At 32.1% G+C, this 26,305-nt stretch overlaps 2 protein-coding genes across 2 annotated transcripts in view; one reads left to right on the top strand and one right to left on the bottom strand.

Annotated features, from left to right (window-relative positions):
* Window positions 1–580: 580 nt before the first annotated feature.
* On the bottom strand, window positions 581–20,896 carry LOC129229551 (eukaryotic translation initiation factor 5A-1-like). The gene is made up of 5 exons (XM_054863874.1): window positions 20,779–20,896; window positions 19,975–20,147; window positions 5,477–5,581; window positions 4,644–4,781; window positions 581–1,839 (listed from the first exon to the last, which is right to left on the bottom strand). The coding sequence occupies exons 2-5, from the start codon at window positions 20,137–20,139 to the stop codon at window positions 1,780–1,782; spliced, it is 468 nt and encodes a 155-aa protein (XP_054719849.1). The 5' UTR covers window positions 20,140–20,147; window positions 20,779–20,896; the 3' UTR covers window positions 581–1,779.
* A 255-nt stretch (window positions 20,897–21,151) lies between these two features.
* Window positions 21,152–26,305, top strand: part of LOC129229649 (Y-box factor homolog) — a 47,345-nt gene continuing 42,191 nt past the window's right edge. The window contains exon 1 of the mRNA XM_054864002.1: window positions 21,152–21,342. Within this exon, the coding sequence (XP_054719977.1) occupies window positions 21,267–21,342 (76 nt within the window). The 5' untranslated portion in view covers window positions 21,152–21,266. The remainder of the gene's footprint in view (window positions 21,343–26,305) is intronic.

The following is a 26,305-nucleotide window of genomic DNA, read 5'->3' as shown; positions in this document are numbered from 1 at the left end:
GTTCAAACTCTGATTCGTATTCAACTGAATTCCCTATACCAGAACAAGTTATGTTTTTTTGATGCTATCTATTTCTAACCTTTTAGGAGTTTTGTACAAGCAATTAAACCTTAAATTGTTTAAATTACTAAGAAAATATGAATGAAAAACATAATAAAGTTTCAATTGTTTGTTTTGATTTATTCTCAATTTAATTATGAATCACAGCATATTGTTCTTTCGTGCAATTTAAAAACCAGCCAATTTTTCAGCTTTTCCTCTTTAGTTTAAATTGCAGTCACGGCAAAAATATCTAACAGATTATTTTAGAATTTGATATGTAAATATGAAGTATTCAGAAGAAATAAGAAATAAAACAAGTACCCCTCCCCAACTTGAATGCTAATGAACCTAAATGCATGTAACTCTGAGAACTAGCAGAAAATATCAATTGAACATTAGTGCAATTTTTCAGAAATAATTCTTACCTATCATGAAGAATAACTATCTTTAAGCGCACAGTCCAATTTTCCATTTTATCAGATTTAAAAAGTATGAAATGAAGTTTAAAAAGATTCATTAGATCAGAAATGTCTCAAAATATTTTAAAAAAGGACACTTTATTAATCAAAAGCAGACTCCACTAATACAATGATTGCATCCAAAACATTAAAGTTTTACTTTTCAAACATAAAGGAGTCACGCAACAGTTAAGAAAATACATTGTTGCTAATGTGAATTTTTAGATAAACTTAACTTACGGGGGAAAAAAAGAGACCCGTACAATGGAAAGTGTTGAAGGGAAAAGCAAAGTAGAAAAAAATCAAGTCTCACATTAAATTTAAGTGAATTTTAAAAACCCAATATATTCAAATTAAAAAAATAAATAAAAAAAAAAAAAAGAGGGTGAAATCAACGACACTTATTAAAACTTTCTAAAACAAACTGCATCATTGTTATTTAGATCTAAAATACATAAAAAAATATTGTTTAATTTATCTTTGCAGATGCCATTTTCTTATTAATGGCAGCCCTGCAATATTGATTGGCATCATGTACATTTAAGAGTCCAATCATTATGCTCAGAAATAGTAATATCATTTCCACTTGAATTAGAACATCCATAACAGTTTACAGGAAAGTATCCATGTAAAATCAAACAGAGAGCTAATTATGTGCAACCAAGCTGCAAGTGAATTTCACATGCACTTAAAGTATCTTAATAAAATCACATGGTCAACCGACCAACGAAAATCTCATGGTCAAAAAAACACACAACTTCATTGCACAGACTTCATAAGCATGGTACAGATCACAATTTTGTTTATTACTGAGAAACACATTTTAAAGGGGTAAAATAGTTTTACTATTACATCATTCGAACACAGCAACAAAATTTAGCACCTCAAATTGTTTTGGACTAAGTTCTTTAATTCAGACCTCAAAGACATGTGAATTACCATACCTTGTACTCACACTCAGTTGATTCAACATTTAGAGACATGAAGTTGTGACAAAGTGCTTTTACACTAATGTTCAAGCATCTCTCCGGATACATGAGATGAAACTTTAATAGTGGCTGGATTAGATTGACTCGAGTAAATCCAATTCAAATTTTAAGCTTTAAGCAGTTTCCTAAAGAACTATTTCAAATTTTTGAGCAATTTGATTTCTATTAATTTTGATACTTGAACCGAAGTTTGTGAGAAATATTGAAGGGAATGCTTTATTTTTGTATTAAACACAGAAGCAATAGGAAAAAATGCTCCCCAGTAACAATATTTCAAATTTATTTCTCATTTAACTGGCATTCTTGCATGCAACAATAGCTTCTTCACCAACAGCTGAAAGTACTGTAACCTAAAAAGAAAAAAATATGTAAGGCAAACGTTTGAAGGATATATACGAGTATCAGGGTGCAGAAACGGTTCAGAACATAAAGTACGGCTGTTAGACATATTTTGCACTTCTACAGTGTGGGAAATTTCATTTTGAGGAATAGTACTGCCCTGCAAATTATGATATTGAGGAGCGAGGAATGTAAAATTAAGGAGCAGTGTTACAATATTTGTTAAACTACATTTTCAACAAAGTTTTTAGAAATGTAATATTTAATGTGCGCATTGAAAAAGTTTGGAACAATGATTTCAGTCGAAATTTTACCACTGGCATCTGTTTATCAATAAAATTAGTTATCTTAAGTCATTAAGCACACTGCAAACTTTTCGATGTATTAAATGAAGCATCACCTTTCATATGTTTTAAATCTCAAACTGCAAAGCTATACCACTTGTTTTCTATGCTGCAGTTCTAGCACCTAATACTTGATAACTTTATGTTTAGTAATCAAAGAGGTAGGGCCTACATTTGCTTCTATAACAATTGTCAATGGAAGATCATGTTAACTTTTCACCCCCCCTCAATCAAATTTAATATAAATAGCACAGTAGTAGACTAAAAATGCAGAAGAATAGAGCAAAATAAACAAGTTGTGTAGTGGCAGATGAGAAAAATCGAAGAGTTAAATGAAGAAAGAAATCAAATTGAATGAAAATTAACTTTTGGATTTAATTATTTCCGTTCGCTAATTAGTTGATGACAAATAAAAACTAAGCTGATAATCTTCATTATTACTTGTAAAAATCAAGTGAAGTGAACAAAGTTTACAAATAAAATCTGGGGAACTGCAAAATGACAGCAAGTTTTCAAGCTTACAAAATTCAAGGACAAAATTGAAGCACTTTTAAATTGAAACATTTTTAAGCAGTTTTCAATACCTTTTAGAAGTGTACAAATTATGTAATATTGCATTCAAAATACTTTTAAGTAGGGCTGGCAGACAAAACCATGGGGGAAAAAACGAGGTTTTTGCACTGCAAAAATAGGTTCTTGCCAAAACGGCAAAAACTGAATCTGTGCCCACAACTTTAGAACATATTTTTTGAATTTCTCTTTTTCAGCAAGCAAATAAAAAATATTAAAAATGCTTTGATAAAATGTTATTATTTCTTTTTAATGCTTTCTAGTTTAAAATAAATGTAATATTATCTGCTTTAAAAGATTGATCTTTCAGCTTTTTTTACAATAAAAAATTAAAACAAAATTTAACATTTATACAGGAAATAAACTAAAATCTAAAAGTGATCTCGTCTACTGTAGCAATTTTTACAGAGCAGTACAAATCCCTAGAAATTCTACCAGTTAAATCAATACTAAACTATAAAATGATAAAATGGAGATAAATGGAAATCAGTAATCAGAAAAAAACCTCCCAATAAAGGCTTTTAAAAAGGCTAATCCACTGAACAACAATTTTTATTAGTATTTTTTTAAAACAAAATATGTAACCAAGAGAATAGTTACCATCTCAAATATGAATTTAAATAATATATATAAAGGTAACACTTGGACATTCACACCTTATGAAAATGTTTATCCATATGCAATTAATTATTATAATAAGTTTAATAATGGCAAATCAGATGTTTTGCATTTTCATTTTACAGCCCATTACGTTCTGGTTTCAAACTATTTCAGGGGTAGAAAAACCTCAGAAATGCTCAGTGTAACACTTCAGGGATCATGTCCAAAACTGCATCGTAATAGCGCCTAGAAGCCATGATGTTCAAAAATTCCAATAAAAAATGGCTGATTTACTAGTTTCAAAGGAAATACAAATTATTAGCCATATTTTTTTTATGCTCGAAATAATTGGGTTGTAATTAATGAATGGCATTCTTGTCATTTAAGCATAGTATTCATTTCTCAAATTTTAGATAGAAAAAAGGTTAAGGAGAATGGGGATAACTACAGTACGAAAACTAGTTGTACATATTAAAGCATTCTGTTATACATTTTTTAGCATACTTTATTGGAGCAGGAGGCTGAAGGAAAAAACTTAAATCTCATTTCGTCAAGATATTTAACTATGGTTCTGTTATCATGGCAGATAATTCTTACACTGCATATTAAAAACATGCAGTGTAAGAATTAGATACAGATATGAGGATGTTAGTAAATGCATTTAAATTACTTTTACAGGCAATTAATAAAATTGAAACAAATTAAAAACTATCCACTTTTAAATGGTTTAATAATGACTAAAGAAAAAATTAATAAATTCGTGAAATAAAAAACTCTTCCAACTCAAATAGTTTCCAACATTAAGAAGAATAGAAATACTTGCAGGATGCAAAAGAATTGGAATCTCAAAGTCAGCACGCTGTTTTCGGCAATGCACCTGTTCGATATCAGCATGTATCCAAAACACCCTTATTTTTAGTTAGAAATGATAAAGCTCCTTTTAAACTACAAGAAATCTGTACAAAAGTTATCCCCCACCCCATCTACAATTTCTCGACAGATTTAGATCAATCTAAAAAAAACAGAAAGCTTTTCAAAAAAAGTGTATTAGAAAATATGTATAAACACAATGAATTTCAAAATATAACTCCACAAAATCTCACTTCCAGTATTGTATGGATTAAGACAAAACTTTGTTTGAATTCATTATTGTGGACTGTTCACAACATTAAAATATAATTCTTTGCACACAAATTAAATTTTATTTCAGAATCATTGAATGATTCTTTAGCAATCACTTTTAGTTAAAAGAATAATTTTAGAAAAAGCTCTGTGAAGAGCATTTCCATAAAAGTACTTACTATCACTGTAATATCTTCTTTACCAAATTCATCTTTAATCTTTGTGCCCAGCTCTCCCTCTGGGATTCTGAGATCATCACGGGTGTCACCTTTGTCGTTCATTAAAGTCACAAAACCATCATCACTAATATCAATGAGCTGTGAAGATTAATGTAAACACATTAGTTTTCTCATAAGAAAATTTACGCAGCATATTACTATTACAGTGTGAGATGGGTTTACATGCATTGTAATAACTGCCTAATTGTCTAAAGTCAAAACATTAGTTTATTGTTTTAAAATATGCTTCAAGAAAATCCTCTTAAATAAATTAAAGGTTTTTTTATAAACCATAGCAAACATTTTTGGCTTCAAAATATGCCCACTATTCCACGGGAAAAGACTTGAAAACGTATAATGACCAATTAAAAGTTTAATTTTAATACTTTTTCTTGCCACAATACTGGTCCTTTACATAATATTTAGATCAGTGGTTACCCAACTTTTCTGATTCCCAGCACCTTTTAAGAGTTTAAAGGTGGCTATTTGTTATTATTTTAAAATTTCAAGAAAACCCATTAAAAGCTTTTAAATTACTAATGCAGAAGGGGCAGTCCACGTTATTTTTGACATTATGTAGAGAACGTAACATGACCTTTTTTTGCCATAACTTTTTAATTTACCGTTTGATTTGCAAATTTTATTTTGAGCTGGTGTGTTGGTAGGAAAAGATCAAAATAAAATAATATGCTAATCAAACAGTAAATTGTTATGGCAAAAAAGGTCACGTTACGGACTCTACATAAAAGTCAAAAATACCGTGGAATGCCCCAGAAACAAAAAGTAGAAAGTACCTGAAAATCACAACGATTAACATTTGGAACGTCTATATTATGTGTAGATGGACATAAATCTTCATATTTCTTATTAGTAAAAATATCAAGTCCTACAAGATGTACCTGAAATAGATGAAAATTTATAATGTATTACAACTTAAAACATTTAAAAATATGGGAGAAACCTAACCTGGCAACATTGTGAAGGCTACAGAGATCCTAATCACAACATCACGACACTGCCAGATTAGGTTTACCCAGATAATAAAGGCAAATATTGCTATATATTTCCATAATTGGGATTGTGGTACAAGCACCAAATTTTAGACAAGTTTTTTTGTACCTTACACATAAGTGAACCCTCACTTATGTGACCAAATGGGACAACGAAATTTTTTTGTAAAGTGAAAACCCCAAAAATATGCTTAAACCTGAAAAGTTAACAATAATATTAATATTACACTACTAACACTAATCAATTAATATGCATATAATTTCTGTTCATTTATAGTAACTCAATAAGAATGTAAAAAACCGAAGTTGTACGTTTTGTCATCTTTTATGCACTTCAGTACGTAAGCCATAAATATTTTACTATGGGGTGACATCAATAAAAACTCGAAAAATATAAGTTATAAAATATTTTTAGTCCATAAATCTTTGTTTTATATGTATGTCCCTAAGTATTTGACTTTCCCATTGAGTTTATTTTCTACTATTGTATTTAATAGTCTAATCATGCCCAATAGCTTAGTCACAGTGTTAAGTTTTAATACTTTTAAGTAAATTATGATCTAAAACTAGCTACAAAAATGTGTAATTATTATTATTTTTTTTAAGATTAATGAAATTCTCAAGATAATGATTCTATTCTAATTAAATTATTAATTCATAATAGATAATGTATTGAAATATACTAATATTATTACACCATAACAATAAATTTATTTATGTATAATCAGCTTATTTTTCATTTCGTCCAGTTTCTTCTGGCGTCCCGAACTTTTGAAAAAAGGTGGGCAAAATAGCAACCCTGCCTTAGTTAGAGTGAAGAAATTGCTGGTCAATATTATGTGTTGCCATTCATCACTTGAGGGTAAAGAAATTAAATTCTTGCATACGTTGTTTTTGTGACTTTAATACTTTTTTTTTACGCTGTCGCAAGTAGGGTATGTTTATTTGATAGTTGGAAGTTTTATATTTCTAACAGAAAAGGTTCGCCTACTTAGGAACCCAATATTATTGAATAATTTGGCATGATTAAGTGCTCTTTTTAGAAAAAATATTGTTTATACAGAAGTTTTACGTATTAGCTGAATTTTGCAGTATCATTTCATTCAGGAAACTTGATTTTTCTGGGATATTGGCAATCTTGATCCATAGGCGTTAAATTTTTGGCACCAACGCCTGCGGGATAATTGTTTTTGCAATGCATATGTAAACAAATAGTAGGGAAATATCTATTTGCACTGGGTTATCACAAAGCAGGTTGCTGTCCAAGAATAAAGTCATGCTTTAGCGAAATTATAAAAGTTGGTGACAAGGGGGAGGAAAGAAATGACAAAAGAGACATACAATGGGGAGAACATGACATCGCAATTTTTTTTCCCCATAAGAACTTTTTCCAGTGCAACATTTGCGAAAAATAGAAGGGGTATGGTGAAGTGGGAAACTTTAAGACAAAGGGAGGAGGGGATCACAGCCATTAACCTAAACAAATCACAAATACAAACTTTTTTCAATTGCACTATTATTGCGATGTCCAGAGCTTTCGAGTGGACAGTTTTTAGTGCAGCAAGTAGGGTTAGATCATTTGACTGTTCGAAATTTTACACTTCTAACAGCAAAGGTCAGGGTAACTTAATCAATGATAGTCTACTCCTTTTAGAAGTTTTTTTTGCATTTGTCTTACACATAAAGTGAGTTTTACGATATCATTTAATTTGAAAAGATTTCAATAATTGGGAAATTAGTGATGTTTATTCACTGGAGCTGGCACCAATGCCAGCGAGAGAAATGTTTCTCCTTTGCATACATAAACAAAGAGTAGAGATTTATATAGGGTTATCAGAGGGTAACATGGTACCCAAAAGGAAATTATTCCTGCCAAGAATTTAATGGCTATGTCAATTTTCCAATAATTGTAATGTCCCCTTAATTTATTTTAAGATTAACATACACAAAGCTTTGGTTCTATCAGGCCTTTTTTGATGCAAAAGCCTTAATAGGCTTCTGCTGCTGCGCCACATACAGAAAGCAAAATTGGAATAAGTTATTACTATTTGGTATTGTGAGTACATGTAAAAATTGTGTTCCCACATGTACGGTAAATGAATGTATAAGAGTAAAAATAAAAAAGAAACAGGAAAATCCATAGAAGTTTTCTCAAATATTCAGTAATAAATGTTAGGGTGGATCGAAAAAAAAAAAAAAACGAAATTTTGAATCTTGATTTGGAATACCCACCAAAAGCTGTGCATGTGTAAGTACAATGCACTTTTGAAACATTATTAAGTTTGAACAATTTCTTAAGGGTCCTACCGAGGCTAGAATTTCTCAAAAAATAGAAAAAAAGGATAATTTCCCAAAATTTTAATGAAAATACTAGTGTTCAAATATCATTAAAATTATTTACTTTCTTTGCTGCATTAAGTTTGCACATAAGCTATAATGTTTCGCAAAAATAACCAGAACCTGACTTGGATCTTTGCACATTGCAATATTTCTTCTTTTAAAGCAGTCATTTTTTCCGCAAGAAAGTGCAGAATGCAGTTTTAAATTGAATTGAAAATATACTTTATTACAATAACAGTCCAGCACCCATTACAAGGAGATGGCTGCATTTCGAGTTGCATTCTACCCTTCCCATCTGCCAAGCCACGTGTATTAAGTATAAATATATTATTCATTTTACATAAGAAGTAAACTATCAAAATGCTTTTTTAGTATTAACTAGAAAAGCGAAATAAAGAGCATTATGTGCAAATAATGTATATACACACACAGTTGCTCCAACATCTAAGCAACAATATTGCCCCACCCGGAAAATATTCTCTTAACAATAATAATCACTGATGAACGAAGGTACACCAGAGAATTTGCCTTGCGGATAATTTTGAAGGCCAGTGAAGTAGCTTCTGTTCATGAAGAAATAAAACACTTCAGTACTCCAAAGATCAACTTTAATGCATCAGACTACTCTGACGTTATCAACTGGCAAGAATGTGAACCCCTAACAGCTAATAATTGCTACCCCCAATTTTTGCTGGCAAGAATTCAAAGACTTCAAAAATCGATTGAAAGTACAAACCACAATATAGGGTTCGTTCAGTTTTCCTGACAGACAGTTTCCCACTCAGGCAATAGAACACTGTATTGAGGTGATGACAGAAGCTTCTTTGTCTGTAATTGGTCAATCGGCATGAGACGACTTCAAACGAGCAAAATTCAAATCTCGATGCATCATGTCATCGTTTGAATCAAAAAAAAAAAAAGATTTCAAAGTGGTTTCAAAAACATAAGTCGATATAACGAACTGACTTTTTTTCTGACTTTAACTGATACTTTTAAAGTTCCTCATTTTGTGAAATATTGTTCATATATATTGGTTTGACAACGTGTGCATAAATACATATTCTTTGTACACAATGTTCTTCACTTTGTCTCTTTAGTTTATACTAATACAGTCAACTCTACATAGCTCGAAGTCCAAAGGGACTGGCTGAAACGTTCGAGTTATTAGTAGTTTGCGTTATGGGAACTTGCCACAACGGTCTCAAGAGCTTGGGACCCAATAAAAACCTCGATATAAAGAAATATTCGAATTATAAGCTTCGAGTTATCGGGATTCGACTGTACATCATTTTGATAGTTACTTTAAATGCAGAATTATTAATATTTATACTTAATACATGTGGCTGGGCAGATGGGAAGTGCAGAATGGAACTCGAAATGTAGCCACCTCCTTGAAGTGGGTGTTGGGCTGTTAATATAATGAAGTATAATTTCACTTCCATTTAAAACTGCATTCTGCAATCTTTGCAAAAAAATAATGACTGGACTACAAACGAAGAAATTTTTGCAATGTGCAAAAAAACTTGAAATAAGTCAGTTTTTGGTTAGTTCCAAATTTTACAGTTTTTGCACGAACTTAATACTGAAAAGAATGTAAATAATTTGGAAGATACATGAAAAGAGTGTTAAAAGGAAGCATTTTAATGGTGCTAGAACAAACATTTTGACCATTAGTATTTTCATAAAATTTTTGGAAAACTGACCCTTTTCCTAGTTTTTGAGAAATTCCAGCCCTGGTAGGATCCTCAAGGAGCTATTGAAACTTAATATTTTACACGCGTATTGTACTTACACATGCAGCTTTTGGTGGGTATTCCAAATTAAGATTCAAAATTTTGTTTTGATCAACCCTAATGAATATGGTCGAATTTCAACCGCTGGCAAACCTACTATAGATGAACACGGGAACAGTGTTTGCAGAAAACTTTCGGCTCTGCAGAAATTTTTTTTAACTACTAATGTTAATTCTTTTAAAAAAGAATTTAAAAAAAATTCACATTTTCTTCCGAATCTTGTGCAGAATCAATCAAAAAATAATGCTTTCTTGAGATCTTAATCATAGTACGCTAATTACTTAAAGGAGTAAACAATGGCACATGGAGACTGTCTTCAGTATGAGAGGGAGAGAACAAAAAGCAGATAATCAGTGGCAGCGTATAGTACGAACCTCATTAGTTTTAAACTTTTTAAACAGACAATGTGCAGGAAAATACGGTATAAATCTTTGCAAAATACTTAATTTTAAACAAAAAAAAAGTGACTTATTTACAAAATTAAATATCTTCATAATTTTTTCAAAAAGGTAGGTAGCACGTTTTATCAGATAATGAACTTTTTCACTAAAAAATGAAAATAATAATGATCATGGGCAAATTCATGGGCAATGATTTTGGGCAAAAAATAATGGTTAAGGCAGTTTCTTCAGTTGGTGAGTAAGCTTATACTAAGTTACTGCACAAATTTTTTAAAATGATTTTAAAACCTTTCCCCCGCCCTTTTCATATTTTAATATAAATTAAGGATGAATCAGGCAAAATAACTTTTCGCAGAAAATTTTCCAGTTAGGATTTATGTTCTAAAAAAGCCTTTCATTTAAGGGTGCTCTTCACTGAGAGTCTGAAAGCTTCGGATCCAATGCTAACCTACGGGGAAAGTTAAAGGTTATTTTACAATATTCCTTTGAAGTTTTCGGGTCAATTTTTTTTCTGAGTTTTTCAAGCCTATGTCTGTGTATATTAGTTTTTACTTTTTTGATACGTCCATTCTTCGATTTTTTAAAATTCGAGAAAAAATGAATTTCTTCGAAAACGAGGTACTGTTGGACCTTTCGCTCTGTAAAAAAACTGCAAATCGTGCTATCGAAATTTTAAGAACGCCCCAACACGCAAAATATTTCCAGCTCTCTTTTGAGACTAAGTTTGAAATGATGCGACCATTTCTAAAAAAATATCGGAGTTCCAACCATCTGAAATATTTTCGATAAAGCTCAATTTCTCTACTAAGCCACGCCCTTCACTGGTCCCTCCTTTCTTGAGGGGAAAAACCGGGTGAGGTGTATAAGATTTACGATCATTAGCGCAAACGACCGTTTCCATTTACTACTCCCCTCTTTTCCGGAGGCATTTTTCAATGAAGGAATGAATGAGTGCTTTTGAAAGTGAATCCACATGCTTGGAAACATCTTCACGATTTGATTTGTGTTTAGAAAGGATATAGTTTTTAAAGAGTGCTTCTGAGATAATTCTTGTGAATTCTTGTGCTAAATGACCTCCTGAATCCAAATATGACCACCTTTTCCCATTCACACGTCCCGCTTTTTTGGAAATGTCGCCCGCAATTTTTTTCAGTTTTTGAGTTTCATAGCCATTATTTTTATTTGGAGGGGAAGTTATCGTTATATTATACATTAATACTTTTCTGAGGGGCTAGAGAGGTGCTACGTTTGTACGCAAGAACATATGAAGGAAATTGGTTAACTCATGGGGGGTATTACCACTTATTATATTTTTAAAATCATCAAAATCCATCCTTTTTTCTAGGGGTTTGTTTTACAATTTTTTCCCTTATTTTTTGGCATGAAACCAGAGTATAGGACTCACACCTATAAACCCTATATCCGAAAAAAAAAATTTCACGTTGTAAATTTAAAAAAAAGGAAGTATCGCATTTTGCGTAAAGTTGCATCGCAGACCTTCAGTGAAGAACCTTTTCGTGTTATTCAAATTCATTCACGGATATAATTAAGATTAAAATTATCTTAAGTATGCTTATAATATAGCATTAATGAATATTTCTATTTCTGGGGATGCACTACCCCCATTACTTTTCACAGCATCAAGAAGGCATAAACAATGGAGCTGGTGCATCCAAAGAAAGATAAATATGTATATTAATGCTACTTTATAAGCAAATTTAAGGATGCTTTTCACTGAGAGTCTGAAAGCCTACGGATCCAATGTTAACCTGCGGGGAAAGTTGGATGAAGATTTTACAAATTCCTTTGAAGTTTTCATGTAAATTTTTTTCCGAGTATTTTTCAAGCCTCTATCTGTGTCGTGTACTTTTTCCTTTTTTGAAATATCCATTCTTTGATTGTTTAAAATTCGAGAAAAAATGAATTTCGTTGAAAGAGGTGGTAGGTACTGTTTGATATTTTGCTCCATAAAAAATCTGGCAAAATATTTCCAGCACTCTTTTGAGACTTTGTTCGAAATAAAGCGACCATTTCTTTAAAAAAAAAAAAAAAAAAAAACGAGTCCAAAACCGTATTCTAGATACTTACTAGATATTTGGATTCTATTTTTGTCTATATTATACTATGTTACTACAAATGTAAACGCATAAAATGCTTTCCACAGCTCAACAAACATTTTTGAAAATAATTTCTCGAGCCAAACTCGTAAAAAATTCTTTACAAGGTATGTACACATTGATCATGTAATTCATAATACAGTGAAATCCAGTAACAATGAACTTCAAAATCGGGACTGAAAACTTATTTGGTTGAAACGGGTACTTCGTTATACTGATATACGTTGTAACAGGATTTCACTGAATTTTTCTTTTGAAGACCTTCTAAGGAGAAAAATGATACATACCTGCATTTCTTTAAAGCATGAATGAGTATAAAAAAATTGTTTTAAAGCAGGGTTGGGTTCCCAGGGTCGTGACCCCAAATGGGGTCGTGTAGCGTTTCTTCTTCGGTCGAAACATTATTCCTACCACAGTATAGTTGGGGGTGGATCGAATCTAACATAGCAGTTTTGTAATGTAGGATCTAACGTAGCTTTCACAATGTTGCCAGGTTAGGTCCACACCTTGCGATACTTTACTGACATGTAGGCTACGTGATCACAGGTCCTTTACTTAGTCAAAAAAGGGTCGCAACGTGCAAAAGATTGGGAACCACTGGTTTAAATTTACAGATAATTAGAGAACTGATGGGGGAAGGGGGAGAACACTGACCATTTTGTTTTTAACTGGATGAATACACCATGTTCTAAGAATCTTTCGGTAGTCGTGTTACACTGAAATTTTCATAAGCTCAGACAAATAATTTGTCTGACGTCTAAAACATTTCCCCGAAACCTAAGGTTTTTCAATTTTAGCCGATCTTTATCAATATATATTTGTGTGTATGCACTGTGCAGTCGCGTCTGTTCATAGTGAAGTCTAAGGAACCGAATAACAATTTCGTATATAGCCTCAATTTCGCTATAAAAAAGTAAACAACAAGAAGGGAACTGAACCATAAATACGATATATACGGCTTGAATATTAGTACGAAAAACCAAATTTCTAGTTGAATTTTAATTCAAAGTGTCAAAGGTCAAAGTTTTTTAATATCCTGGATAAAAAAACAAATACATAGCCACAAGTTTTCAATCAAGCAATGCATTTTCTACACTTATAATTTACATCTTTTACTTGTGCTTTTAAGACGTTGTTTTTGACTTTTATCTATTTCTTGCACAAAGCTCATGCTTTTTGAAGTGCATATTTTATTTACAATTTACACATTTAAAAATTGAAGCTATTTTGGAACACCCGATTTAAAATGGTGTTAAAGCTTCATTGAAACATTATCATTATTTAATATTATTCATAAATGGGGGGAAAAAATTCAAAAAAAAAAAAAAAAAAAAAAATTAATACCAAACAGAAAAGAAAGAAACATTTAGCATCCAGCCCATAGCTTTCATTTGAATTTTGACGTCTTGAATTTAAATTATGTTTTTCACAATCACGAATTGTGGTAGAACCCTACTCGTTGGGTTTCTTATTTCTACAAATGGTTCCTATCAGAATTATATTTGTAAAAGTCATGATTTGAATACAAGACGTCTACATTCAAATGAATTCCAGGGGCTGGATGCTGGACGTTGTTGACTGAATGCTGTTTTTGTCTGAAAAGTATTGTGTAAAATCGAGAGGGTCGGGAATAAGTAAAATTGATGGCGGGGACATGAACTTCACCGCCCAGGAGGAGGGACATGCTCGCGAAGACACGTGGAACAGACGAGTTTGCATTAAAAGAATAGAAAATTAAAGTCGAAAGAACATCAACTACGGACAAGTGAAAACAATAACCAACTGTGGTCGCTCAAAAAAAGAATATATTTGGTCTTGGTCAAGCAATAAGGTATTCGAGGGCGAATGATTGGTATTAGTCTCACGCAACTTTGCGCACATCTCTCAACTTTTGTTGATTTTAAATGTTAACATTTATTGACATAGAAATTACACTATTTTAATGTAAAAACGTGCAAATTAAATTACACTTGTTTCGGCGTTATTAAGGACATCTTTATCAATAGAGATAGATACATGTGTTTCTGCCTTTTACATCATTCAAAAAGTTTTTATTGGGCCTTACAGATTTCTCTTCCACGTTCTGGAGTTATTTGAGTTACCCTAATTTTGCTAACAGTTTAAAATTTCTCCGGGAAGTCGAGAAGAGATCAAAAAAAAAAAAAAAGAAAAAAAAGAAAAATTAGAGCAATAAATGTTAGTACACTCAACAATTTATAAATTATGCTTCATGAATACTTTTATACAAAAAGAGAAAAATTAAATTGAAATATTTTTAAAATTTAAAGGATAGTATACTAATGTGTGTGATTTGCAAATGTGGAATTATATTTTCAATTCTGATATTTTTTTCTGAATATAAATTACGTATGTAAGACATTGTTCACATTCTTACAAGCAAACAATTGACGTAAATAGGGAATATTCCACGTAATTGTTACGATTGTTTGATTGATTGCAATAGTTTGCATCAATGAAAGCTTGATTGAGTGCAGCTATCAAGTTTAGGACTTTGTTTGCACGAAGCTGTCAACATTGTGTGGTAATAAAGAGGTTTCATTTAATTTCGAAATGCGAGCATGAATGAATTTTCTGAAAATTATGCTTTTAGCCGTTGCTTTTCTCACCATAGTATCCGCAGAAAGGAAAGCATTTCTGATTATGTTTATTGTTATTATTACTATTTTGAATCGCAGAAAGCAATGCATAACTAATGTAACCAAAAATTGAAAACCGTTAGGAAAAAAAAAGACCTGAGAAGAAAAAAAAAAATCAAAAGTTTTAAAAAGTTATTCTATTCCTCCTAACATTTTGCATTTGAATAAGTCGAAGTACATTGTTCCAAGTGTACTGCAAGTAAACTGCAGCTTGTATTTTTAATTTAAGTACATTATTGCAAGTAATTCCCTGTTGCTCGTGTAATTCCACCCACGAAATGTATTTTCAAATGTTCTCAAACATCATATAACTGCTGCTTCGAAAATACACTTCAATAAAAGACTTACCAACTACTTATTATTATAGCCTGTTGCACTTTTCGTCTAATGCGTAAAATATTATTATTATTATTATTATTATTATTATTATTATTGAAAAAGAATTTCAATTTTAAGAAGTATATTAATCATTTAGTCTTGTGTATGCTGCTCTAGTCACCATGCTGATTATCTATGTTTTTGCGGGATGATTTGTTTACTGATAGTAAACAAATGCAGCCCTGCGCATGATGAATCACCAGAAAAATATAAATAAATATCTAAAACAGTAATTGATTAATTAACAAAAATGTCAGTTCAGCGTTGCATATCCTCCATCGAATTGCAGAAGTATTCCTTTTTCGACCATATATATATATACATATATACTAAAAATAGCGGGATCCCCCCCCCCCTCTTTGAAATGTAACCATATCCTAATATGAAATTGTTTTCTGATTACGACATTTCTGCCGTTCTCACAATAATTAAAAATAAAATCAGCATCGTTCCACCTCTTGACTGTAAATATCCGATAACCGATATGTAATCTTCCCTCCTCACCCCTCACCCTTTTTTCCGGGACTACACCACAGGTTTACACTAAGCTTATACCTCTTGTTATATATATATATATATATATATATATATATATATATAATCATATCCTAACGCAAAAAATTGCATTCTTTAATTAAACATCAGACAAGAAACTAATTAGCTTTATGAACGAAATAAGATTCGGACGTGGCAATTGAAAACATCGTTTAAAAAAAAAAAAATAAGACAATCGTTTTTCCTGTTCAATTTATGATAAATTTTCTTTTCATTCATAAATTTTTCATGAATATAAAATCTGGGAACGCATATCCAAAAAAAAAAAAACTTTGTTTCAAAAATTACGGCAGACCCTTTGGTACTGACTTTATTTTCTGTTCTGTTCAACCTTCGCATCGGTACTGTTCAAGTGGGGTTTCGGCCGCCAGCTAATTTCCTTGATTGCTCTTCACGACGGGGGTCATTTAGGGGTTTCTTTCCCTCCAGAACAATGACAGCTGTGACAGGTCACGTGTTCCTGCCTTACATCGATTACCGTCCACTCCATTGGCTGTTGAAGTGTCAATCACTTGATTCAGGTTCACGCCCATCGTTCAAGGAAGAAAGTCATTTACACCCTAACTTCAAAGTTTTCCCTCACTGAAGAGCAGCCTTAAGGCAGTGGTTGCAGCACCGACCGCCGGAAATGCAATGAAGTACCGACCTCCTTCTGCGCATGCGTAGAGTAGAAATTACTGCCTTGGGGTCGGGATTGTTTTATGAACCCGACCAAGGGGGCGTTACGATGGGCGGGATCTAATTTCAACAGCCGACCAATGATATTCTATGCGGTCGGACGAATTATGTATGGCCGACCACACAAATTAAGATACTTTCCCAATGACCATGCTGAGCGTCGGACGAAACATGTATGGCCGACCACACAAATTATGATTCTTTCCCAATGAGTCTAAGCGGTCGGACGAATTATGTATGGCAGACTACCACAAATTAAGATACTTTCCCAATGACCATGCTGAGCAGTCGGACGAAATATGTATGGCCGACCACACAAATTAAGATTCTTTCCCAATGACATTCTAAGCGGTCGGACGAGTAATATATGGCCGACTACGCAAATTAAGATTTATATGCCGAGCGAAATGATAGTTCTGGAAATAATATAGATATTAAAACGGCATACGCGATCTGTAATTATGCTTTAATCGTAATTCAATTATTCCCTCCGATACATCGACCATCTCCGACCCATGCCCTCGAGTGCCGCTGCTTTGGGTCGGACATGATTCAAATAGACCTTATGAAATTCTATGGAGGTCGGATGTATAAAATGAGACTTAATATGAATTTCCAGTGAAATACTATATTTAGCGATAATTTAATAAGAATTAAGGTAGATTTACGGCGACTAACCGATGTGTGTCACCGCCGGTCGTATAATACGGCAGGAATTCTTTTCCGAACTCTGACTCATGCCCTCGAGCGCGAAATTCTAGGGAGGAAATCCGTAGAGCTATTGAACTCTTTTAAACAGTTTTCGAATATTCAATGTACGCTTTGAAACTCGCACCGCATTCCATGATGCTAGCCATTTTTACACGAACCAAGAGCACGCACGCACATGGTCGGAAGTAGTTGGAACTACTGACGTCGCTCGCTGGAACCGCCGCGCCACGCGAGGCGAAGGAGGCGTGTCAATTCGTTGAAAGTGTCAGATTTGCGCATGCGCAAGTTTCTAGGTCGGATGCCGAATCCAGCTCCGACGGTCGGTGCCGCAACCACTGCGTTCATTTAATCCAAGTTTGTAAATAACTACTACTCACAAAATCAAGTAGGAGAAAATAAAGAAATTAAAACATTTACAGCATGCAAAAGGATTGAAATTTTGAATCACTGCGTACAAGATGGGTCAAAGTTAGAGTCTGTAGCTGAGAGAAGTTAATTTAGTTTTCAATAAAAAACTTCTCACTTTATGAATTAAAATTTATACTCAGAGCCTTTGAATTTAGAATTTAATACATTGTCAATTCTATAGACTGATTTTGTATGCACTAGAACTGAAGTAACTCTCCCCTCTCCCACACAGAAGAGAAATTCTCACCCTGTTAGTCGAAAAATGTAAATGACAGAAAATATTCTGTTATAAATTCTTATATATTTTCCAGTCATCTCAAATTTTGCAGCAGAACAAATAATTTCGGAGACATTGTAAACACTCACAAAATGCTTTTAGTGAGGACAACAATGATTGTTCATGAATCAAATTGCACAGCTGGGCAATTCCATGAAAAGTGAAACCAGTAGGTCAAAATTTCATATTGCAGTTATTTTGCTATATTATACATCGTAAAGCTTGCAATGTGTATTTTCCGAATATTGCATTGCTTTTTTAATAAAAATTAAATAATAAATTTTTTTCCTAGTTGGAAGTATGATAGTCGGGTCTTCAAAACAATCAGAAAAAAATACCCCATTTTGAAATGTTTATTTCTAATAGCAAAATAAAAATAAACAAAATTAATTGCAGTACAGCTTAAATTATTAACATAATATTATAATGACATGCATTTATTTTTATTTTTTTACAAAATGAAATTAGGCAATTAAAATTTTTAAAAAATGAAGTTCAATGTTACGTCCGTAACAAAAATTTAGCAAAAGTTGTTGTTGTTTTCCTAAAAAATCAAAATTAAAAGAAATCCTTTTTTGTCCTTTTAGCAATTCATCAGAGTAATTGTTTACCATAGTTTAAAACATTAGAATTTTAGTTTTTAAAAAAATGGCGTTACAGACGTAACATTTTTTGTTACGGACCTAACAAAAAAGCAGTACGTTACGTCCGTAACACATGTATATTTTCAATTAAAAAGAAAAAAAATACAGGATAGGCAATGAAAATATAGGGTATGACATGTAATATGATATAACAAAACTTCTGATACTGTGATTTTCAAAATTTTATAAATATTAGTGGATATTTAATTTCTTAAAATTATTGAAATACACATCGTTGCCTCAGAGCAACATTAAGACATCTAATCCTAGGAATAAGACAAGATATCCTACTGTTGCTCTGAGGTGTTCCTCTCAATGTAAGATTTTTTTTTGTCCTCCAAATCCTAATTCAATTGGTGTTAATAATTCTAGATTAGCAATTAATGCTTAATAACATGCATTAAAATTTGCTTCATCAATGCACTATGACACAAAAAAAATAGTGTTCTCCCAGTAGATTTTTGTGAAAATTCCTTGATCATTTAACACGATGAAATCCAAAGCATTTTGTGCGTAATTTTTATCAATAAAGTTTTTTTTTTAATTTATATTACAGATATTAATTATAGTTTTTCTCTTCAAACTTCTATCATTCTGAAAGCATAGCCAAATTGATATTACTTCTTATTTAAAAACTAACTTAGAGATAAGAATTTGTCCTGTTTAATAGTTTAAACCAAAGTTACTGAGTTACTTTTTATTGTTATTTACTCTCCACAAAAAATAATATTTAGATTACTGTTTCATTGATGCGTTGAATATTTTATAATTTTAAAACTTAAATTAAAAAGCATAAGTAGATTACAGTTAAAAATACTAAATATTTAACTAGCTACATCTGATCCTCAGATTATTGCAAATTATTTTATTTTGAGCTGGTGTGTAGGTAGGAAAAGATCAAAATAAAATAATATGCTAATCAAACAGTAAATTAAAAAGTTATGGCAAAAAAGGTCACGTTACGGACTCTACATAAATGTCAAAAATACCGTGGAATGCCCCATAAGCAAAAAATTCTTTACAAGTACAGAAACTCATGCCTTACAGTTATCTGTGAATGGTAAATATTTTAAGAAAAAAAAATTTACAAGGCGGCATCTGAATGAAGTGTACGTAGGCACAAAACTTTAAAAAAGCAATATCCCATTTTAAGCTCGGCCACAGATCAGTCTTTCGAGCTTAGCACGACAGTATTGGGAAAGTCACTAATGTAAAAACCAAGGTCCTTGAAGCATTTGTCACACTCAAAACCTTGCTTCTCTGAACTGCTTGTATCCGAGCAAAATGTCTAACATGCAGAAAATGTGACAAAGGAATACATACCTTGGCATGTCCATGTTTTCCTGTTTTTGAAGTACTCATTTCCATGATTTTACAAGGACGAGCTTTTAACATAACAAAACCATTTTTTCTTAAAGACGAGCACTGCACTGGATATGTTGCAGAAGCTCCAGCATTAGCTGCAGAATAATCTTCTTCTCCTTCCATTTTGTGAGCTAGGATTTAGAATGTCTTTTAGTAAAAACTTTATGAAAAAAAAAGCATTTACTAGAGAAGAAGAGAGGAAAAAAAGGAACTTCTAAGAGAAACAATTTTATTATTTATTTAGAACTATGAGTGAAACAAGGCAAAAACACACTAAATTCGCGTTTTTTGGAAAATAACACGGCCGTAAAATACAATTATTGACAGGGAAAATTAACATTTTTCCAAAACCTTTGAAATTACTCTACTTTTATCAATGTTATGAATAACTATTAACTGTAAATAAGTGTCCTATTAAGCCTAAAGATATTTCAACCAACATGCAACGCGGCAACACGTTATACGAGTTACCTATTAAACTTGATAATAACTGCTCGACTTTAAACAAAACTAATTACTAAAGATTCAAGAAGATCTAGTATGGAAAATTTAACTTTTGAATACGTTATTAATTACAAAAACATCACATAAGTAAAAACTCGTGGCATACATAAGGCTTAACTCTTAACATTATGAATCAGCCATGTTTTACTGCAAGGAAACGCCGGAAAGCTATAGAATTCCACAGGGACACAAAGTGTCAATAAGAACCTTTGTACGGACAAAAAATGAAGATAAAATTTACATTTTTAAAGTACTTACTTATGAACTTAGAATTTAATTACAACTAGAAGCTCCTACAACAAGATATGGTCTTTCTTACATGTGATTCCACCTGGTGAGAAGTTTAGGAAACATGCAGGAGGGGCTGAGTAGAGAAGTTGCTACCGTTGCACTTTCCTGCTCCAACAATTATAATTATATTCACATGCATAAATATGGTGATTTAAAATCTATAAGCACATTTTTGTTTGATAAAAAATGAGAGTTTTGGGTTTCGCCATCTTTCTTTGAATTGCTTAATATTTGTTACAGTAAGGAAGATGTAATCGACCAATAAGAAAACTCCTTTCATTGGGCTCGGAGCAATTTTTTTTTTCACACTGCCGGTGCGGTGTGTTGTCTATGTATATCATACTCTAGTTGTGTTTGAGAAAAAACGTGAGCGAAGGGAAAGAGATAGAGCTTTGAAATTAAGCTTGTTTGTGGGCGGCTGGGCTGTTTTCAACAGAAATTCTATCAAAGCGTGGATGATGTCGGACACCAAGGAAGATCCAGATCTTTCCCCATCGTCCGTGCCCATCAACGCTTCAAAAAAATTAATCGGTAATTGATAATCCAAGTGTTTTATAACTGTTGTAGAACAGCCTTAGGCCTAAGAGCTGGAGTCACATTGCGGTTGTTGATGGCTTATTTCTACAATTTAATTATATACTCCCATTTCATCGTAAATTGTTTTCGCTCCAACACTGACAAAAAGAAAGAAAAGAAAGATTTCAAAGTTTAAACTCCAGACATATGATATAAAGTCTTTATCTTTTAATGTTATAAACATGAAATATGGTTACTCAAATTGCCAAGCGTAAATACGGAGAGTAATCTTTTTGCTCTCCAGTATAAAAAAGAAAAATAGTTGCTTGTTTTGCATAACATTTAGAGAGAATAACGTAGATCATAAGACATTTCATTTTTCGAAATTAACCTACTACTAAAATGACTAGTTCTAAAAATAAGTAAAAGTGATTTTAGTATAACTCTAATGTAATATGGAAATTTTTGTTATCCAAATTTCATAATGCACATTTCCCGATCAAAAGAATAGCAAATATGTGTACATTTTACAAAAATTTTTACTTGAATCTTTTTTAATTGTTAAAATCTGGAAACGAGCTAAAATTTAAAAAGTATTTAGAAATTTCACATTATTGTTAGGCTTTTTAAAGATTTCTATATTTTAATGTACTAACTAAACCTATGCTATTTAATAAGTTATGATTTCCTTCCCTGAAGTTTACTTATAACGAAATGCTTTAAATAAATATTTGAATATGACTACAGTTGTAAAATAAAGTATGATTTGGCTATTCTGGAGTTATGTTTGGGAAGTTTCCATAAACTGCTTAGATTTTTTCCAAAGACAAAGCTTTGTACTGGAAATTTCAATATGCTATATTTTAATGTAATGATTAAATCTTATAAGTTTTTTTGTATCCACATTAGGAATTTGTTTTATATTTACGTCACAAAATTTCTGATATGCATTGAAATTGATGGATCAACTCTAATAAAATTACATTAAGTGTAGGCTTGCCAGACACCCCGGTTTTCAGACAAAATCCCTGTGTCCCTGCCGGTTTATTTCATGTCCTGGTAAAAAATAAACTTAATTATAGATGACCAAAAAGTCTAAAATTTATTAACTGTGAAAGATAATTTAAAATAATTAGGTACTAAAATAATTTTTGCAGCCTGGGTATGTTTTTAGTCATCTTAAGAGTGAAGAAGCTTCTTTCATATGATGCAGTATTCGTTGGTATGCATACGAAAGTATAATTATAAAAGATTAAGATGTTATTGGGATGTAAATGCTTACAAATAAAGTATAGTAGCCATGAAAACAATTATAGAGCAGAAATGAGTACTATGTTACACTTCCAAGGTATGCATAAGTTTTTAAAACCAGGCATTAATGGATGGTAAAGGTCTCCTCTTATTTATGCCTTTGAAGAAAATGCATCAATGACATAATTTTTGTCTAATTAATCTAATGTCCCTTTCAATGTTCAATAATGCAATGTCTGGTAATATTTCTTGTCCATTTGTGCAGCATAGGTAAGTTTTTAGTGTTTTCAAGTCTCAGGAGAAGCTTCTTTCACATGAGGCAGTGTTCGTTGGTATGCATTAGAAAATTGAAAAAAAGATAAAGACATCATTATTATGTGAATAAGATCTTTTTTTTTTCTGAAAATTAATGCTTTATGTCGGGGCTCGAAAATTATATTGCCCAACATGCGCGGGGCATGTAAAAATTCCAATCAGGCATGAATCTTTTACCCTTACTCACCCAGCTGGACTTGTAATTTTTCTATCAAATGCTTCTTCCTAAAACCTTATTACGTATTTTATTGAGAAAAGTACTGGAGCTCAAAATTTTATTTCAAATGGTACACTGCTAAAATCCTATTTGGACAAACAAAATCATTAGACATCACATACAGCTGTTAAAATTATTTTTTTTTTTTGTCCCATTCGACAATTTCAAATGTTTTTATTTTTATACCAATAGAAAAAAACTGGCCTTGTACAAATTTCATTTGGGCTTGTAATATTTAGATAAACATGCCCGGCTGGGCATGTAAAACGACAAAGATTTTTCTAGTCCTGCTTTATGTTATGTTTAAAAAAACATCGCTAGCCACAACTTTTCCTATCTTTCTGGCAGAATTTAAATCCCTTTTCAGAAAAACATCTTTTGAGGCTGTCAAAAACTCGATCCAATTTTTAGCATCTTCCTAAGAATGAAAATGCTGCTCCACCAGGCAATGTGTTTGTTCAGGACAAATGGTAGTCTATCATGGACGAATTTGAGGGGAGGCAATGCCCCCCAGTCTTGGAAGGACTTTATACATAGTAACAACACACCTTTCAAAATCTCTTTTAATGATTTTTTTTTTCTTTTTTGAATAGTTCAGATGTGAAAATGAAGAAAATAGCGAATCTCCTTTCCTGATGGGGGAGGAGGGGGGGGCAACGTACACTGTATTACAAGTACTAAAGCTCTCACTAGGTTGCTGAAATGTGTTAAAATGACTATTATTTCAACAAATTAGAAGCTAAAAAAGATTTAAAAAATCCGGATTTACCTATAAACTAAACAAGATACAGCTTAGGGCACCCACTTTGTTCAAGGCCCTCAACTCCCAAAAATTTTGTGATTTGTTCCAAAAAAAAAAAAAAAAGAAAAGCTCTTGAAAAAATTAATTTCATTTTAAATGACTTTTTATCAGTTGTCTTAAATTTCTTCCACTTGTTATCCGTGTAAAAAATAAGGCAACTCCCCACGCTTTTTTTCTATTACAGTAAAATTAAGTGTTTGGTCAATTACTTTATATACTTGTCATCCAAAGATTATTTTTAACTCTTTAGTTCATTTTGCTACAAAATCGTGTTTTTTTAGTTTTTTAAACTATTATTTATAATGGAATGTATCTTAGTATTCTATTGCATTATTTGCCTCAGACATTTTGAATGCTTTCTGATAAATTCATGTGCAAACATTGTTACACTCCACAGCTCTGATTTGTACGTTGTACGTAATTCTAATAAGCCACTGGCTATTTGTCCAAAGGAAAGTTGGACCCACAAACGTACAAGTTAAGCTAATAAAAGCGTGTTAATTAGAATAAACCAATAACTTTTCGTTAATAAATTAATTTGATTATAGAATATTGCATTGTCATGGGGTCTGAGTTTGCATTCCAAATTTTAAAAGAATCCGATCTCAAAAAGTGGGCGAAAATTCAGTTGCAAGGGTATGAATTTAATTTTGGTGTAGACGGATTAGAACGCACGCTCAATGATTCCCAGAGGTATACGTCAGGCGAAGACTCTCGCCTTTAGACCGCTCGGCCACGAACGCTCATAAAGTGGTGGAATGTACTAACAGTAATAATCCATTAGCTCATAGTCCAAAGGAGAGTTACTCACAAACATACAAGTGAAGCTAATAAAAGCGTGTGAAAAAAAATCATAACTTAAAAAGTGTTTGTAATTATGGGACACCCTATTTTCTAGTTTTCTTAGTAAATTCAACACATGGTGTTTTTAAAATAAATCACCCCAACTTTCGTTTCACGTACTGGTTATCATTATACATGTACTGAATCAAATCCCTCCCATTGGTATTTTTACTGTGAATTGTATTTTATGCTTGTGTCTATATTTTTAAGACAAGGTGTAGTTTTCGTACATGCAAAAATATTTGCTTATTAGTAATTTAACCAATCTTCTAAATGTGTTCTGAGTTTTACTAAAAGATGTTTTAAACTAAAAATTAACAGGAATAAGTATAATTTATATATTTTTTCCACTTCGCATTTCCCAATTTCAGAATTTTTCTTAAAGTTGTTTTCCACTGAGTTTTCAAAGAAAAAAAGTGAATGAAAAACTGCTCTCAATAATATTTACTCACTTAATAATATTTTAAACAGTTACAAGATCTTTTAATTTATTTTCCTAGTTTCAGAAGAGTTTTATTCGTTGTACAATAAATATATGAATTAAACTAAACTTTCAGTCAAAATTTGTACCAAATTAGCTGTTTATTATGTTACTGCATATTGCAAACAAATCTATATCTATTTCACTAAGTATTAGGGTGGGGCGAAAAATGAAAAGTTTTTCTGATCAACTAGTAATAGTTGCCAAAAGTTGTGGTACAGATGTGATATACCCCCCCCCCCCTGGCGAGGATAGAATTTTTAGCTCATTTCGAAAATCGCCAACGTTGGCGATAAAACTTTTTTCCGGTAGCCCTAGTAACCCTGCAGAATATACCTGAGAAGTACAGATGTGAACTAATTCTTTTCGCACGTGTGTCCGTGGAGGTAGGTGCACATATGTTCCGCTCTTAGGGGGATTTTACGACGTGATGTTGTTTCGTGCAATATACCTTACAGGAATGCTTATTTTGTGTTAGTTTAAATTCAGTAGTTGTGTTTTGAAGTAAAAACATTAGAAAATGCCAGTTTCTTCAAACTTGAAGTTTAATTAAAAGTTAACTCCAACGTGGTGTGTATCTGTAACGTGCCATTGTCATATGATGTATTGTTTTAGACTGAGTGTGAATATTTATACCATATAAAAAGGTAAATTCTTTATTTTAGAATTCAAAAAAAAAACCTCTCACTTCCAAAATTCTTTGTTTTTACAAATCCTTGAGGGGTTCTTGTAGTATACATAACTGTGATCATACTCCGACTGTAATGTATATTAACAGTCGGAGGGATAACGGACCGAGCGAAGCGAGGTCCTGGCGAGCCAGAGGTCTCATAGTACTTTCGTAATGAGACCGAGGCAGGGCCGGCGAGCCGAGGTCTCATTACGAAAGTACTATGAGACCGAGGGCTCGTATCCCGGAGAAATGATGAAAAAAAAATTAATGCATTAATTTCAACTTGTAATTAATACAATAATTTATTTCATTGTATTTAAATATGTTTACAAAAAAAACCCGACCCTATACATTTTTGAAGCATATATTCGTGATGCTTTTTGTTGTGCTTTTATG

Source organism: Uloborus diversus, chromosome 9 (assembly GCF_026930045.1).
Source record: "Uloborus diversus isolate 005 chromosome 9, Udiv.v.3.1, whole genome shotgun sequence".
Taxonomy (NCBI): domain Eukaryota; kingdom Metazoa; phylum Arthropoda; class Arachnida; order Araneae; family Uloboridae; genus Uloborus; species Uloborus diversus.
The sequence above is the reverse complement of the archived record's forward strand: the minus strand, read 5'-3'. Positions and strand labels throughout refer to the sequence as shown.